The sequence below is a fragment of the Bombina bombina genome, chromosome 9 (assembly GCF_027579735.1).
Source record: "Bombina bombina isolate aBomBom1 chromosome 9, aBomBom1.pri, whole genome shotgun sequence".
NCBI classification, from domain to species: domain Eukaryota; kingdom Metazoa; phylum Chordata; class Amphibia; order Anura; family Bombinatoridae; genus Bombina; species Bombina bombina.
The window spans coordinates 226839976-226858252 of NC_069507.1; the positions used below are offsets into that span (position 1 = coordinate 226839976).

The following is an 18277-nucleotide window of genomic DNA, read 5'->3' on the forward strand; positions in this document are numbered from 1 at the left end:
ATGAGAAAATCCTGCCATACCGATATAATGTCATGTATGTATACTTTACACTTCAGTATTCTGGGAGAATGGTACTTCACTAGAATTACACTGTAAGAAAGACATAAAGCTGTTTAATAACTAGAGATTATGTTTAACGTTTTTGCTGGAATGTAAAATCGTTTTCATTTGCTGAGGTACTGAGTGAATAAATGTTTGGGCACCATTTTTCCACTTGGCAGTTGCTTAAATCTGTTTTTTTCTGTCAGTTTCTGTTCTCCCTCACTGCTGTGTGTGTGGGGGAGGGGCGCTTTTACTATGCATCAAATATTTCAGTCAGCAACTCATTGTATTCCCTGCATGATCTGGTTCATCTCTACAGAGCTCAGGGGTCTTCAAAACTTATTTTGAGGGAGGTAATTTCTCTCAGCAGAGCTGTGAGAATTATAGTTTGACTGAAATAAAAACTTTTATTCTGTAATTTGTTTCCTGCTTTCAGAAATTGTTATCTTTGCTAATGGGATTAAACCTTTGCTAAAGTTGTGTTGTTTACAAGGATTGAGGCTATAACTGTTTCAATTTATTAATTTTTAACTGTCATAGATCTTCTGTGCTTCTTAAAGGCACAGTACGTTTTAATATTATTCTATTTGAATTGTATTTCCAAGTTGCAAGTTTATTTGCTAGTGTGTTAAACATGTCTGATTCAGAAGATGATACCTGTGTCATTTGTTGCAATGCCAAAGTGGAGCCCAATAGAAATTTATGTACTAACTGTATTGATGCTACTTTAAATAAAAATCAATATGTACAAATTGAACAAATTTCACCAAACAACGAGGGGAGAGTTATGCCGACTAACTCGCCTCACGTGTCAGTACCTACATCTCCCGCTCAGAGGGAGGTGCGTGATATTGTAGCGCCGAGTACAGCTGGGCGGCCATTACAAATCACATTACAGGATATGGCTACTGTTATGACTGAGGTTTTGGCTAAATTACCAGAACTAAAAGGTAAGCGTGATCACTCTGGGGTGAGAACAGAGTGCGCTGATAATATTAGGGCCATGTCAGACACTGCGTCACAGGTGGCAGAACATGAGGACGGAGAACTTCATTCTGTGGGTGACGGTTCTGATCCAAACAGACTGGATTCAGATATTTCAAATTTTAAATTTAAACTGGAAAACCTCCGTGTATTACTAGGGGAGGTGTTAGCGGCTCTGAATGATTGTAACACAGTTGCAATACCAGAGAAAATGTGTAGGTTGGATAAATATTTTGCGGGTACCGACGAGTACTGAGGTTTTTCCTATACCTAAGAGACTTACTGAAATTGTTACTAAGGAGTGGGATACACCCGGTGTGCCGTTCTCACCCCCTCCGATATTTAGAAAAATGTTTCCAATAGACGCCACCACAAGGGACTTATGGCAAACGGTCCCTAAGGTGGAGGGAGCAGTTTCTACTTTAGCTAAGCGTACCACTATCCCGGTGGAGGATAGCTGTGCTTTTTCAGATCCAATGGATAAAAAGTTAGAGGGTTACCTTAAGAAAATGTTTGTTCAACAAGGTTTTATATTGCAACCCCTTGCATGCATTGCGCCGATCACGGCTGCAGCGGCATTCTGGATTGAGTCTCTGGAAGAGAACATTGGTTCAGCTACTCTGGACGACATTACGGACAGGCTTAGAGTCCTTAAACTAGCTAATTCATTCATTTCGGAGGCCGTAGTACATCTTACTAAACTTACGGCGAAGAATTCAGGATTCGCCATTCAGGCACGCAGGGCGCTGTGGCTAAAATCCTTGTCAGCTGATGTTACTTCTAAGTCTAAATTGCTTAATATACCTTTCAAAGGGATCGGATCTAGTGGGGGGCAGACTTTCTCTCTTCGCCCAGGCTTGGGCAAGAGATGTTCAGGATCCCTGGGCGCTAGAGATAATATCTCAGGGATACCTTCTGGACTTCAAATACTCTCCTCCAAGAGAGAGATTTCATCTGTCAAGATTGTCAACAATCCAGACAAAGAAAGAGGCTTTTCTACGCTGCGTACAAGAGCTCTTGTTAATGGGAGTAATCCATCCAGTTCCACGATCGGAACAGGGACAGGGGTTTTACTCAAATCTGTTTGTGGTTCCCAAAAAAGAGGGAACTTTCAGACCAATCCTGGACTTAAAGATCCTAAACAAATTCCTAAGAGTTCCATCGTTCAAGATGGAGACTATTCGGACAATTTTACCTATGATCCAAGAGGGTCAGTACATGACCACTGTAGATTTAAAAGATGCTTACCTGCACATACCGATTCACAAAGATCATTACCGGTACCTAAGGTTTGCCTTCCTAGACAGGCATTACCAGTTTGTGGCTCTTCCATTCGGATTGGCTACAGAGCCAAGAATCTTCACAATGGTTCTGGGTGCTCTTCTGGCGGTACTAAGACCGCGGGGAATCTCGGTAGCTCCATACCTAGACGACATTCTGATACAAGCTTCAAGCTTTCAAACTGCCAAGTCTCATACAGAGTTAGTGCTGGCATTTCTAAGGTCACATGGATGGAAGGTGAACGAAAAGAAAAGTTCACTCGTTCCACTCACAAGAGTTCCCTTCCTGGGGACTCTTATAGATTCTGTAGAAATGAAGATTTACCTGACAGAGGACAGGCTATCAAGACTTCAAAGTGCTTGCCGCACTCTTCATTCCATTCAACACCCGTCAGTGGCTCAATGTATGGAGGTAATCGGCTTAATGGTAGCGGCAATGGACATAGTACCCTTTGCACGCTTACACCTCAGACCACTGCAACTGTGCATGCTAGGTCAGTGGAATGGGGATTACTCAGACTTATCCCCTTCTCTGAATCTGGATCAAGAGACCAGAAATTCTCTTCTATGGTGGCTTTCTCGGCCACACCTGTCCAGGGGGATGCCATTCAGCAGACCAGACTGGACAATTGTAACAACAGACGCCAGCCTTCTAGGTTGGGGTGCCGTCTGGAATTCCCTGAAGGCTCAGGGACTATGGAGTCAGGAGGAGAGTCTCCTGCCAATAAACATTCTGGAATTGAGAGCAGTTCTCAATGCCCTCCTGGCTTGGCCCCAGTTGACAACTCGGGGGTTCATCAGGTTTCAGTCGGACAACATCACGACTGTAGCTTACATCAACCATCAGGGAGGGACAAGAAGCTCCCTAGCTATGATGGAAGTATCAAAGATAATTCGCTGGGCAGAGTCTCACTCTTGCCACCTGTCAGCAATCCACATCCCGGGAGTGGAGAACTGGGAGGCGGATTTCTTAAGTCGTCAGACTTTTCATCCGGGGGAGTGGGAACTTCATCCGGAGGTCTTTGCCCAAATACTTCGACGTTGGGGCAAACCAGAGATAGATCTCATGGCGTCTCGACAGAACGCCAAGCTTCCTCGTTACGGGTCCAGATCCAGGGATCCAGGAGCAGTCCTGATAGATGCTCTGACAGCACCTTGGGACTTCAGGCTTAGGTGTTTCCACCCTTCCCGTTGCTTCCTCGATTGATAGCCAGAATCAAACAAGAGAGAGCATCAGTGATTCTAATAGCACCTGCGTGGCCACCCAGGACTTGGTATGCAGACCTGGTGGACATGTCATCCTGTCCGCCTTGGTCTCTACCTCTGAAACAGGACCTTCTGATACAGGGTCCCTTCAAACATCAAAATCTAACTTCTCTGAAGCTGACTGCTTGGAAATTGAACGCTTAATTTTATCAAGACGTGGGTTTTCTGAGTCAGTTATTAGTACCTTAATACAGACTAGGAAACCTGTTACCAGAAGATTTACCATAAGATATGGCGTAAATACCTACATTGGTGTGAATCCAAAGGTTACTCTTGGAGTAAGGTTAGGATTCCTAGGATATTGTCTTTTCTACAAGAAGGTTTAGAAAAGGGTTTATCTGCTAGTTCATTAAAGGGACAGATCTCAGCTCTGTCCATTCTGTTACACAAACGTCTGTCAGAAGTTCCTGACGTCCAGGCTTTTTGTCAGGCTTTGGCCAGGATTAAGCCTGTGTTTAAAACTGTTGCTCCACCATGGAGTTTAAACCTTGTTCTTAATGTTTTACAGGGCGTTCCGTTTGAACCCCTTCATTCCATTGATATAAAGTTGTTATCTTGGAAAGTTCTATTTTTAATGGCTATTTCCTCGGCTCGAAGAGTCTCTGAATTATCAGCCTTACATTGTGATTCTCCTTATTTGATTTTTCATTCGGATAAGGTAGTCCTGCGTACTAAACCTGGGTTCTTACCTAAGGTAGTTACTAACAGGAATATCAATCAAGAGATTGTTGTCCCTTCTTTATGCCCAAATCCTTCTTCAAAGAAGGAACGTCTACTGCACAACCTGGATGTAGTCCGGGCTCTAAAATTTTACTTGCAGGCAACTAAGGAATTCCGACAAACGTCTTCTCTGTTTGTCATTTACTCTGGGCAGAGGAGAGGTCAAAAAGCTTCCGCTACCTCTCTTTCTTTTTGGCTTCGTAGCATAATTCGTTTAGCTTATGAGACTGCTGGACAGCAGCCCCCTGAAAGAATTACAGCTCATTCTACTAGAGCTGTGGCTTCCACTTGGGCCTTCAAGAATGAGGCCTCTGTTGAACAGATTTGCAAGGCTGCAACTTGGTCTTCGCTTCATACTTTTTCCAAATTTTACAAATTTGACACCTTTGCTTCATCGGAGGCTATTTTTGGGAGAAAGGTTCTTCAGGCAGTGGTTCCTTCTGTATAAAGAGTCTGCCTATCCCTCCCGTCATCCGTGTACTTTTGCTTTGGTATTGGTATCCCAGAAGTAATGATGACCCGTGGACTGATCACACTTAACAGAAGAAAACATAATTTATGCTTACCTGATAAATTCCTTTCTTCTGTAGTGTGATCAGTCCACGGCCCGCCCTGTTTTTAAGGCAGGTAAATATTTTTTAATTTATACTCCAGTCACCACTTCACCCTTGGCTTTTCCTTTCTCGTTGGTCCTTGGTCGAATGACTGGGAGTGACGTAGAGGGGAGGAGCTATATGCAGCTCTGCTGGGTGAATCCTCTTGCACTTCCTGTAGGGGAGCAGTTAATATCCCAGAAGTAATGATGACCCGTGGACTGATCACACTACAGAAGAAAGGAATTTATCAGGTAAGCATAAATTATGTTTTTCGTTCCTTTCGCAATTTCAGGAACGGACCGGCTTCTAGCTCTACAGCCTCTAGACAAGAGGGTAACGCATCCCAGCCCAAACCAGCATGGAAACCATTGCAAGGCTGGAACAAGGGAAAACAGGCCAAAAAGCCTGCTGCTGCTACCAAATCAGCATGAAAGGATAGCCCCCGATACGGGACCGGATCTGGTAGGGGGCAGACTCTCTCTCTTTGCTCAGGCTTGGGCAAGAGATGTTCCAGACCCCTGGGCTTTAGAGATTGTCTCTCAGGGGTATCTCCTAGAATTCAAGGACCTTCCTCCAAAGGGAAGGTTTCACATGTCTCGCTTGTCTTTAGACCAGACAAAGGGACGGGCATTCTTACACTGCGTAGAAGACCTTTTAAAGATGGGAGTGATACATCCAGTTCCGAAAGCAGAACAAGGACTGGGTTTTTACTCAAACCTGTTTGTAGTTCCCAAAAATGAGGGAACGTTAAGGCCAATTCTGGATTTAAAAATCCTAAACAAATTCCTCAGAGTTCCATCATTCAAAATGGAAACCATTCGGACAATTTTACCAATGATCCAGGAGGGTCAATATATGACTACCGTGGACTTAAAGGATGCGTACCTGCATATTCCTATCCACAAAGATCACCATCAGTTCCTAAGGTTCGCCTTTCTGGACAAGCATTACCAGTTTGTGGCTCTTCACTTCGGGTTGGCCACTGCCCCCAGAATTTTCACAAAGGTGCTAGGGTCCCTTCTAGCGGTGCTAAGGCCAAGGGGCATTGCAGTAGTACCTTACCTAGACAACATCTTAATACAAGCGTCTTCCTTTCACAAAGCAAAGGCTCATACGGACATTGTTCTAGCCTTTCTAAGGTCTCACGGGTGGAAGGTGAACGTAGAAAAAAGTTCTCTGTCCCTGGTCACAAGGGTTCCCTTCCTGGGAACAATAATAGTTTCGGTAGAGATGAAAATCTTTCTGACGGAGGTCAGGAAGTCAAAACTTTCAAATGCTTGTCGAGTTCTTCATGCCATTCTTCAGCCCTCTGGGGCTCAGTGCATGGAGGTAATCGGTCTAATGGTTGCGGCAATGGACGTAGTCCCTTTTGCCAGAATTAATCTCAGACCACTGCAACTGTGCATGCTCAAGCAGTGGAATGGGGATTATGCAGATTTGTCTCCCCAGATACAAATGGACCAGATAACCAGAGACTCTCTCCTCTGGTGGTTGTCTCAGGATCACCTGTCTCAGGGAATGAGTTTCCGCAAACCGGAGTGGATCATTGTCACGACCGACGCCAGTCTCTTAGGCTGGGGCGCGGTCTGGGACTCCCTGAAAACTCAGGGTCTATGGTCTCGGGAAGAATCTCTTCTCCCGATAAACATCTTGGAACTGAGAGCGATATTCAATGCGCTCCTGGCATGGCCTCAACTAGCAGAGGCCAAATTCATAAGATTTCAGTCGGACAACATGACGACTGTAGCGTACATCAATCATCAGGGAGGAACAAAGAGTTCCCTGGCGATGAGGGAGGTATCCAGGATCATAAATTGGGCAGAGGATCACTCCTGCTACCTATCAGCAATTCACATCCCAGGTGTAGACAACTGGGAAGCGGATTATCTGAGTCATCAGACTTTCCATCCGGGGGAGTGGGAACTTCATCCGGAGATTTTTTTCCCAGTTAATTCAACTAAGGGGCATTCCAGATCTGGATCTGATGGCGTCTCGAAAGAACTCCAAGGTTCCTCGCTACGGAGCCAGGTCCAGGGATCCAAAGGCGACATTGATAGATGCCTTAGTGGCGCCTTGGTCGTTCAATCTAGCTTATGTCTTTCCACCGTTTCCTCTCCTCCCCAGGCTAGTAACCAGGATCAAACAGGAGAAGGCTTCGGTAATTCTAATAGCTCCTGCGTGGCCACGCAGGACTTGGTATGCAGACCTGGTGAATGTCATTGGCGCCACCATGGAAGCTACCTTTGAGACAGGACCTTCTAGTACAAGGTCCATTCGAACATCCAAACCTAGTTTCTCTGCAACTGACTGCTTGGAGATTGAACGCTTGATTCTAGACAAGCGTGGGTTTTCAGAATCAGTTATAGATACTCTGATCCAGGCTAGAAAGCCTGTCACTAGGAAAATTTACCATAAGATATGGCGGAAATATCTTTGCTGGTGCGAATCCAAGGGTTACTCATGGAGTAAGATTAGGATTCCAAGGATTCTTTCCTTTCTCCAAGAGGGATTGGAGAAAGGTCTGTCAGCTAGCTCTCTAAAGGGACAGATATCTGCTCTGTCGGTCTTGTTGCACAAACGTCTGGCAGCCGTGCCAGATGTTCAGGCGTTCGTACAGGCGTTAGTCAGAATCAAGCCTGTCTACAGACCTGTGACTCCTCCATGGAGTCTAAACTTAGTTCTTTCAGTTCTTCAAGGGGTTCCGTTTGAACCTTTACATTCCATAGATATTAAGTTATTATCTTGGAAAGTTTGGTTTTTAGTTGCTATTTCTTCTGCTAGAAGAGTTTCTGAATTGTCGGCTTTGCAATGTGATTCACCCTATCTGGTGTTTCATACGGATAAGGTAGTTTTACATACTAAGCCTGGTTTTCTTCCAAAAGTGGTTTCCAATAGGAATATTAACCAGGAAATAGTTGTTCCTTCTCTGTGTCCAAATCCAGGTTCTAAAAAGGAACGTTTGTTACACAATCTAGATGTGGTTCGTGCTTTAAAATTCTATCTAGAAGCAACAAAGGATTTCAGACAGACATCATCCTTGTTTGTTGTCTATTCTGGTAAGAGGAGAGGTCAGAAAGCTACTGCGACCTCTCCTTCTGGCTTAAAAGCATCATCCGATTGGCTTATGAGACTGCCGGACGGCAGCCTCCTGAACTAATTACAGCTCATTCTACTAGAGCTGTGGCTTCCACATGGGCTTTCAAGAACGAAGCTTCTGTTGAACAGATCTGTAAGGCAGCGACGTGGTCTTCTCTGCATACATTACAAATTCGATACTTATGCTTCTTCGGAGGCTATTTTTGGGAGAAAGGTTTTACAAGCAGTGGTGCCTTCTGTTTAGGTAACCTGACTTGTTCCCTCCCTTCATCCGTGTCCTAAGCTTTGGTATTGGTTCCCACAAGTAAGGATGAAGCCGTGGACCGGATACACCGTAGGAGAAAGAAATTTATCAGGTAAACATAAATTCTGTTTTCCTTATATCATCTCTGTATACCAATGCCCAATACTTAGGGCTTGATGATATAAACCTTGCCAGATCAGACGTGCTTTTTCACGCCGACCCTTATAGGGGCTGCCCTGGTGGAATTATCTTTTAAAAAGGGGCAGTTCCTGCGGGGGAGGGGGGCAAGATGTCCCCTATTGAAAGGAATGGAGCTTTCTGGGTAGAGAACCTTTGTTGTGTAATTCACATTACGCTGGTTTCTGTGTATAGCATCTTACAATCGCCTATATTTTTGTGTGCATGTGTTTGTTTTTTTTCTATTCGGATATTAAGTATTTTGCATATTTTGTCACAACCTTGCCTCCTTTTCATTTGCGAGGAAAAAAGTGATAATTGTAGGGCAGAAATGTTACTTGCCTAGTTTCTTCTCTCAGGCTCTTCTGATCGGGTCTAATTTCCAAAAGCGGTTTGTGGGTGCGCTGGCTAATCACAGTGCACCTGATCGTGCAAATGAACTACATGTGGCATGCTCCCACACTGGTCTGGTAGCGGGAAAGAGCTACATTTAGTTTAACAGCGTGATTGGGAACCGCTATAAAAAATAAATTTAAAAAAAAGTCTTGATCATAACAGCCTGGAGAGGAAACGAGGCAAGTGTAACTTTGGGGGATAAAATCTCTATGTGCAGAATTATGTAACAATATTTTTCATGTTTACTGTCCCTTTAAGCATTTTATATTACAAAATAAGAATATTTTGTGTCCCTTTTAATCACTGTAAAATGTACTTTTCAACATAAAGGGATAGCAGAATGATTAGCCTAACCTACAATGGCTGCACAAATCTTCATAATTGTTTTTTTCTTTCATGTAATTAGCAAGAGTCCATGAGCTAGTGACGTATGGGATATACATTCCTACCAGGAGGGGCAAAGTTTCCCAAACCTCAAAATGCCTATAAATACACCCCTCACCACACCCACAAATCAGTTTGACAAACTTTGCCTCCTATGGAGGTGGTGAAGTAAGTTTGTGCTAGATTCTACGTTGATATGCGCTCCGCAGCAGGTTGGAGCCCGGTTTTCCTCTCAGCGTGCAGTGAATGTCAGAGGGATGTGAGGAGAGTATTGCCTATTTGAATTCAATGATCTCCTTCTACGGGGTCTATTTCATAGGTTCTCTGTTATCGGTCATAGAGATTCATCTCTTACCTCCCTTTTCAGATCGACGATATACTCTTATATATACCATTACCTCTACTGATTCTCGTTTCAGTACTGGTTTGGCTTTTTACTACGTGTAGATGAGTGTCCTGGGGTAAGTAAGTCTTATTTTCTGTGACACTCTAAGCTATGGTTGGGCACTTTTATATAAAGTTCTAAATATATGTATTCAAACATTTATTTGCCTTGACTCAGGATGTTAAACGTTCCTTATTTCAGACAGTCAGTTTCATATTTGGGATAATGCTATGAATTTATCTCTTTTTCTTACCTTAAAATTGACTTTTTTTCCTGTGGGCTGTTAGGCTCGCGGGGGCTGAAAATGCTTCATTTTATTATATTATATTTTGCGCCAAAAGTGTTGGCGTTCCGGATGTGGCATCATTTTTGTCTCCACATTATTTAAGTCTCATTATTTATTGCTTCTGGTTGCTAGAAGCTTGTTCACTGGCATTTTTTCCCATTCCTGAAACTGTCATTTAAGGAATTTGATCAATTTTGCTTTATATGTTGTTTTTTCTATTACATATTGCAAGATGTCCCAGATTGACCCTGAGTCAGAAGATACTACTGGAAAATCACTGCCTGGTGCTGGATCTACCAAAGTTAAGTGTATCTGCTGTAAACTTGTGGTATCTGTTCCTCCAGCTGTTGTTTGTAATGAATGTCATGACAAACTTGTTAATGCAGATAATATTTCCTTTAGTAATACTACATTACCTCCTGTTGTTCCATCAACATCTAATACTAGTGTTCCTGTTAACATAAGAGATTTTGTGTCTAAATCCATTAAGAAGGCTATGTCTGTTATTTCTCCTTCTAGTAAACATAAAAGGTCTTTTAAAACTTCTCATTTTTCAGATGAATTTTTAAATGAACATCATTCTGATTCTGATAGTGGTTCCTCTGGTTCGGAGGATTCTGTCTCAGAGGTTGATGCTGATAAATCTTCATATTTATTCAAAATGGAATTTATTCGTTCTTTGCTTAAAGAGGTTTTAATTGCATTAGAAATAGAGGATTCTGGTCCTCTTGATACTAAATCTAAACGTTTAAATAAGGTTTTTAAATCTCCTGTAGTTATTCCAGAAGTTTTTCCTGTCCCTGATGCTATTTCTGAAGTAATCTCCAGGGAATGGAATAATTTGGGTAATTCATTTACTCCTTCCAAACGTTTTAAGCAATTATATCCTGTGCCATCTGACAGATTAGAATTTTGGGACAAAATCCCTAAAGTTGATGGGGCTATCTCTACTCTTGCTAAACGTACTACTATTCCTACGTCAGATGGTACTTCGTTTAAAGATCCTTTAGATAGGAAAATTGAATCCTTTCTAAGAAAAGCTTACTTATGTTCAGGTAATCTTCTTAGACCTGCTATATCTTTAGCGGATGTTGCTGCAGCTTCAACTTTTTGGTTAGAAGCTTTAGCGCAACAAGTAACAGATCATAATTTTCATAGCATTGTTAATCTTCTTTAACATGCTAATAACTTTATTTGTGATGCCATATTTGATATCATTAGAGTTGATGTCAGGTATATGTCTCTAGCTATTTTAGCTAGAAGAGCTTTATGGCTTAAGACTTGGAATGCTGATATGTCTTCTAAGTCAACTTTGCTTTCCCTTTCTTTCCAGGGTAATAAATTATTTGGTTCTCAGTTCGATTCTATTATCTCAACTGTTACTGGAGGGAAAGGAACTTTTTTACCACAGGATAAAAAATCTAAAGGTAAATTTAGGTCTAATAATCGTTTTCGTTCCTTTCGTCACAATAAGGAACAAAAGCCTGATCCTTCATCCACAGGAGCGGTATCAGTTTGGAAACCATCTCCAGTCTGGAATAAATCCAAGCCTTTTCGAAAACCAAAGCCAGCTCCCAAGTCCACATGAAGGTGCGGCCCTCATTCCAGCTCAGCTGGTAGGGGGCAGATTACGATTTTTCAAAGAAATTTGGATCAATTCAATTCACAATCTTTGGATTCAGAACATTGTTTCAGAAGGGTACAGAATTGGCTTCAAAATAAGGCCTCCTGCAAAGAGATTTTTTCTTTCCCGTGTCCCAGTAAATCCAGTGAAGGCTCAAGCATTTCTGAAATGTGTTTCAGATCTAGAGTTGGCTGGAGTAATTATGCCAGTTCCAGTTCTGGAACAGGGACTGGGGTTTTATTCAAATCTCTTCATTGTACCAAAGAAGGAGAATTCCTTCAGACCAGTTCTGGATCTAAAAATATTGAATCGTTATGTAAGGATACCAACATTCAAAATGGTAACTATAAGGACTAGCCTGCCTTTTGTTCAGCAAGGGCATTATATGTCCACAATAGATTTACAGGATGCATATCTGCATATTCCGATTCATCCAGATCACTATCAGTTTCTGAGATTCTCTTTCCTAGACAAGCATTACCAGTTTGTGGCTCTGCCGTTTGGCCTAGCAACAGCTCCAAGAATTTTTACAAAGGTTCTCGGTGCCCTTCTGTCTGTAATCAGAGAACAGGGTATTGTGGTATTTCCTTATTTGGACGATATCTTGGTACTTGCTCAGTCTTCACATTTAGCAGAATCTCATACGAATCGACTCGTATTGTTTCTTCGAGATCATGGTTGGAGGATCAATTTGCCAAAAAGTTCATTGATTCCTCAGATAAGGGCACTTATCTGATTCTCCTGCACTACAAGCCAGGATCATTGGTGGCCTAGTGGGAGTCACTCCTAAGTCTTGAGTGAAAGTACCGGTGATAAATGTAAGGGTGGCTTTAATTTCACTTTAACATAAGAACACTTTTTTATGTGCTGCAACACATTGTCTGGTAACAACTCCGTACACACACAAAGTCAGGGCTAGACACACAGGACATTCCAGCTAAAACTGGGATCATCATGGGTGCATTTCAGTTTTGAACAGAAGCATTTTTGTAATATAGATGTTTTGCCAAAAAATGCTTCTAATAAAAGCTGTAGCTGTTTCTAAAGTATATTTAAGTATGCACCGTGCATCAGCATTTTAAACACAGCACTTGCTCAGACAGCATAAAGTGCTTGTACCATCTGGTAATGACTCCATTTAATTGCTGACATGATACAAACCCCACTGGCACTCTGAGCAACTGAAGCATTTAAAATGCTGGTGCACTGAGAATATCTAGCTGTGCTTCACGTGCAGAGAAAAATACCAACACTAAAACAGTGATAACTTTCACTAGAAGCATTTTTCGATACATGTTTATTACAAATCTGTTTCTATTCAAACATGCAACTCATCTGTGTGCATTTAAATGTTGACCGGAATCTCCCTTTAACTATTAAAATATGAATTTAAAAATAACGGTGTCAACATCTGTGACTAAATAGTGCAAAGCATTCTCTCCTGTAATAGAATATGAAAAAAAAATGCAATGTTTCTTCTTTAAATATCCAGAAGTCAGGAGACTTGCTCACATGCCTGGATTAAAAGTTGAATACAACATATCAAAAGCCCATACATTATCATTTATTTGTATAGCGCCGCCAAATTCCGTAGCGCTGGGTACAATGATAGGGGTATACAATAACAACATTTTTGCTAAAAATACAAAACACAAATCTAGTACAGATTAATCACCAGCCGATCTATGTAAGAGGTTAAAAAATGACAACTTTCAAGAGATATGCAGGTACAAGGGGACAAACCAGTAGCAAAGTGAATAGTAACCATGGTAACCAGCAGTTTAATGCCAAATTTAAAGTCTCTCTTAAAGGGGCAGTCAACACAAAAAATGTTATTGTTTAAAAAGATAGGTAACGCCTTTACTACCCATTCCCCAGCTTTGCACAACCAACATGGTTATATTAACATACTTTATAACCTTTAAAACTCTAAATTTCTGTCTCTTTCGAAGTCCCTAAAGACAGCCCCATGATCACATGCTTTTGTATTTCCTTTTCACAATAGGGGAAGCTAGTTAGTCATATAGATAACATTGTGCCGACGCCCGAGGATTCTAACACACCTCTAATTGGCTTAAAGGACCAGTAAACACATTAGATTCGCATAATCATCAAATGCAAGATAACAAGACAATGCAATATCATTTACTCTGAAATTCAAATGAGTAGAAGATTTTTTTGTAACACATTTCAAAGTTATGTATATTTCCACTTCCCCTGTATCATGTGACAGCCATCAGCCAATCACAAATGCATATACGTATAGCCTGTGAATTCTTGCACATGCTCAGTAGGAGCTGGTGACTCAAAAAGTGTAAATATAAAAGACTGTGCACATTTTTTTAATGGAAGTAAATTGTAAAGTTGTTTAAAATGACATGCTGTATCTGAATCATGAAAATGTAATTTGACCTGAGTGTCCCTTTAAGTGCAAGTCAATAGACAGTCATGTGATCAGGGAGCCGTCAGAAGATGCTTAGAAACAAGGTAATCACAGAGGTAAAAAGTGTATTAATATAACTGTTTTCTGTGCAACACTGGGGAATGAAGGGATTATCTATCTTTTTAAACAATAAAAAAATTGAGTTTACTGTTCCTTTTTTTTTTTTTAATGCAGCAATTAATAGTTTATGGTTAAGTGCTGTGATATACATACTCTGGTAACAGCTCAGTACTTGTTTTGTCATCAGTGGGTTATTGTGGCACTTTAGAAATTAGTCATCTCAATAACATTTTCTTTCTTCAGGCTTCTGATATTTGGGTCGTATGATCAGGAAACGCCAATTCACTGCACATTGGAGCTCAGCAACAGTCCTTGGAAAGAGAAAACAAGATCTTCCATCAAAACGGTAATATCTAACTCCACATTGAAATTATTGAATGCTAGAAACTTATTTCGTATTTGAGTTTAAGGAGAAAAATATACGCTTAATCCCCTGTAAAGATGTTCGGTTTAATAAAAACGCTTTGCAGCATAATTTAATTATTATTCACACACTTCCTGTAATTCTGTCAAAAATGTGTTTCTTTTGCCTCTGAGAAGCTGGAGTGTATTCTGCAAACTTCAAATTCAAAATTCTACACAGCTTTTGCTGGGTCAGAATAGGATTTTTATCAGATTGTTTAGGTTTGCACATAAAAATAATCATTTAGGAGTTTGCATCTGACTTTCTGATGACTGCTTTTGTGGTTAAAAGGAGATTTTAGAAAATTGCAAACCGTTTTCATGTGGAATAAATCTGTTTTCAAATGAATTTATTGATTTTCTTTGTTGGTATATTTTCTCTGGTCTTTCAAAGAGAGGGAAATCCCAATGTGACAAAATGTATTACTGCTCTTTAAACAGCAGATGGCACCACAGCCTAAGAAAATAGCCTAATAGTAACAAAACCAGAAACGTCTGGTGTTGAGTGAACAAGTCTCCTGACTTCTGGATATGTAAAAAAGTTTTTTCTTTCATATTCTATTTGCAGGAGAGAATTTCTCGCACTATTCAGTTACGGATTGTGCAACTGTTATTTTAGAAACATAGATTTTGACAGCAGATAAGTACGATAGGGCCAGCAAGTCTGCCCAAAATGTCCTAAAAGTTTAAAATCTAGTACATTTGGGATAGCCTTTTGCTTAGTCTAGGCATTAATTGCTACATAGAAAGGGATAGCCATTTGCTTATCCCTGGCATTCATTGGTATGTAGGAAGGATAGCCTTATGCTTATCCCAGGCATTCATTAGTATGTAGGAAGGATAGCCTTATGCTTAGTCTAGGCATTAATTGCTACATAGAAAAAGAGAGAGCCTTTTGCTTATCCCAGGCATTAATTGCTACATAGAAAGGGATAGCCTTTTGCTTATCCCAGGCATTAGTTGCTATATAGAAAGGGATAGCCTTATGCTTATCCCAGGCATTCATTAGTATGTAGGAAGGATAGCCTTATGCTTAGTCTAGGCATTAATTGCTACATAGAAAAAGAGAGAGCCTTTTGCTTATCCCAGGCATTAATTAGTATGTAGGAAGGATAGCCTTATGCTTATCCCAGGCATTAATTAGTATATAGGAAGGGGTATCCTTATGCTTATCCCAGGCATTAATTAGTATGTAGGAAGGATAGCCTTATGCGTATCCCAGGCATTAATTACAATGTAGGAAAGATAGCCTTATGCTTATCCCAGGCATTAATTAGTATATAGGAAGAGATAGCCTTATGCTTATCCCAGGCATTAAGTATGTAGGAAGGATAGCCTTATGCTTATCCCAGGCATTAATTACTATGTAGGAAAGATAGCCTTATGCTTATCCCAGGCATTAATTAGTATATAGGAAGAGATAGCCTTATGCTTATCCCAGGCATTAAGTATGTAGGAAGGATAGCCTTATGCTTATCCCAGGCATTAATTACTATGTAGGAAAGATAGCCTTATGCTTATCCCAGGCATTAATTAGTATATAGGAAGAGATAGCCTTATGCTTATCCCAGGCAATAATTAGTATATAGGAAGAGATAGCCTTATGCTTATCCCAGGCATTAAGTATGTAGGAAGGATAGCCTTATGCTTATCCCAGGCATTAATTACTATGTAGGAAAGATAGCCTTATGCTTATCCTAGGCATTAATTAGTATATAGGAAGGCTAGCCTTATACTTATCCTAGGCATTAATTAATACGTAGGAAGGATAGCCTTATGCTGATCCCAGGCATTAATTAGTATGTAGGAAGGATAGCCTTATGCCAATACCAGGCATTAATTAGTATGTAGGAAGGATAGCCTTATGCTTATCCCAGGCATTAATTAGTATCTAGGAAGGATAGCCTTATGCTTATCCCAGGCATTAATTACTATTTAGGAAAGGTAGCCTTATGCTTATCCCAGGCATTAATTACTATTTAGGAAAGGTAGCCTTATGCTTATCCCAGGCATTAATTAGTATGTAGGAAGGATAGCCTTATGCCGATACCAGGCATTAATTAGTATGTAGGAAGGATAGCCTTATGCTTATCCCAGGCATTAATTAGTATGTAGGAAGGATAGCCTTATGCTTATCCCAGGCATTAATTAGTATGTAGGAAGGATAGCCTTATGCTTATCCCAGGCATTAATTACTATTTAGGAAAGGTAGCCTTATGCTTAGCCTAGGCATTAATTACTACAGGCATTTTTGAAGTCCCTCACAGTGTTTGTAATTACCACATCAAATGGAAATGTATTCCATGACTAAACTACCTCTTCTGCAAACCTACTACCCTTCAGCTTGAGGTCATGACTCCCTGTTCCCTAATTTTTTTTTTTTTTTAATATTTTTTTTACGAAAAATACTCATAGCCTCAGCTTTACTAAGCCCCTTAATATACTTGAAAGTTGCTATTATATCACCTCCTTTCCCTTCTATCCTTTAAGCTATATATATATATATATATTTAGGTCATTGAGCATTTCCTGGTAAGTGTACAATTTAGATTCCAGTTTATTTATATCCTTCTCGAGATATGGCCTCCAGAACCGCACACAGTACTCAAGATGAGGCCTGGCATAAGAACCTCACTATTTCTGCTGCTAATACCTCTACCAATACAAAGAAGCCTTACTCGCTGCAATGCTACACAGTCTACTAGATTGTAAATCATCTGAAATAATAATTCCCAAGTCCTGTTCCAGTGTGTTTACAAAGGTAAGATATCACACTCCCATCATGCATTGGGGTAAGCACCTGAGCATTTTTGCTGGGATATTAAAAAGCATAATTGGTCTTGAGGCAAATTAGCTTTTATTAAACATCTGTCATATTGCGCTGCGGAATCTGTTGGCACTTTACAAATAACCCATAATAAGAATATTGGTGAAATGTCACACAAATGAGTGAACAAACATTGTGGTGTTTTTCCGTTGCCTTTTCTAGAACGATTTTCTGCCTTAAGGGACAACATTTTGTTCCTCACATTTAAATGATTAAACATTAACAAGGAAAACCCACAGCTCCCAAAGATTGTGGCTGACCTGTCAATTACTACCCCTATAAATTCCTAATCTAGTGTACAGTGCCCCTTTTTTAAAGTCAATGTTAAAGGGATATGAACCCCAAAAAAAATATTTTTTGATTCAGAGAAAACCATTTAAAAAAAATATTCCAATTTGTTTCTATTATCAAATTTGCTGTGTTCCCTTAAAATTCTGTGTTGAAGAGATACCTAGGTAGGCATCTGTAGCACTACATGACAGGAAATAGTGCTGCCCTCTAGTGCTCTTGCACATGGATAACATTCTTACTAAACTACTGCCATATAGTGCTCCGGAAATCGGCCGGTTCCTAAGCTTACGTCCCTGATTTACAGCAAAACATGCCAAGAGAATGAATCATTTCGATTTGTTTTTATCTTTATTTAGGAAATATTTCCAATATTCATACCCAAAATAAGAATAAATATAATTGAAAAAAAAACAATATTAGACATATTAAGAACAATATTAGACATATTAAGAACAATATTAGACATATTAAGAACAATATTAGACATATTAAGAACAATATTAGACATATTATGAACAATATTAGACATATTATGAACAATATTAGACATATTATGAACAATATTAGACATATTATGAACAATATTAGACATATTATGAACAATATTAGACATATTAAGAACAATCTTAGACATATTAAGAACAATCTTAGACATATTAAGAACAATCTTAGACATATTAAGAACAATCTTAGACATATTAAGAACAATCTTAGACATATTAAGAACAATCTTAGACATATTAAGAACAATCTTAGACATATTAAGAACAATCT

The 18277-nt window shown here is 40.1% G+C and overlaps 1 protein-coding gene across 1 annotated transcript in view; it reads left to right on the top strand.

The window, feature by feature from the left end:
- The window catches only part of PDZD8 (PDZ domain containing 8), a 274072-nt gene that overhangs the window by 81190 nt on the left and 174605 nt on the right, over positions 1 to 18277 (top strand). The window contains exon 3 of the mRNA XM_053692679.1: positions 14227 to 14329. Coding sequence (XP_053548654.1) covers positions 14227 to 14329 — 103 coding nt within the window. The remainder of the gene's footprint in view (positions 1 to 14226; positions 14330 to 18277) is intronic.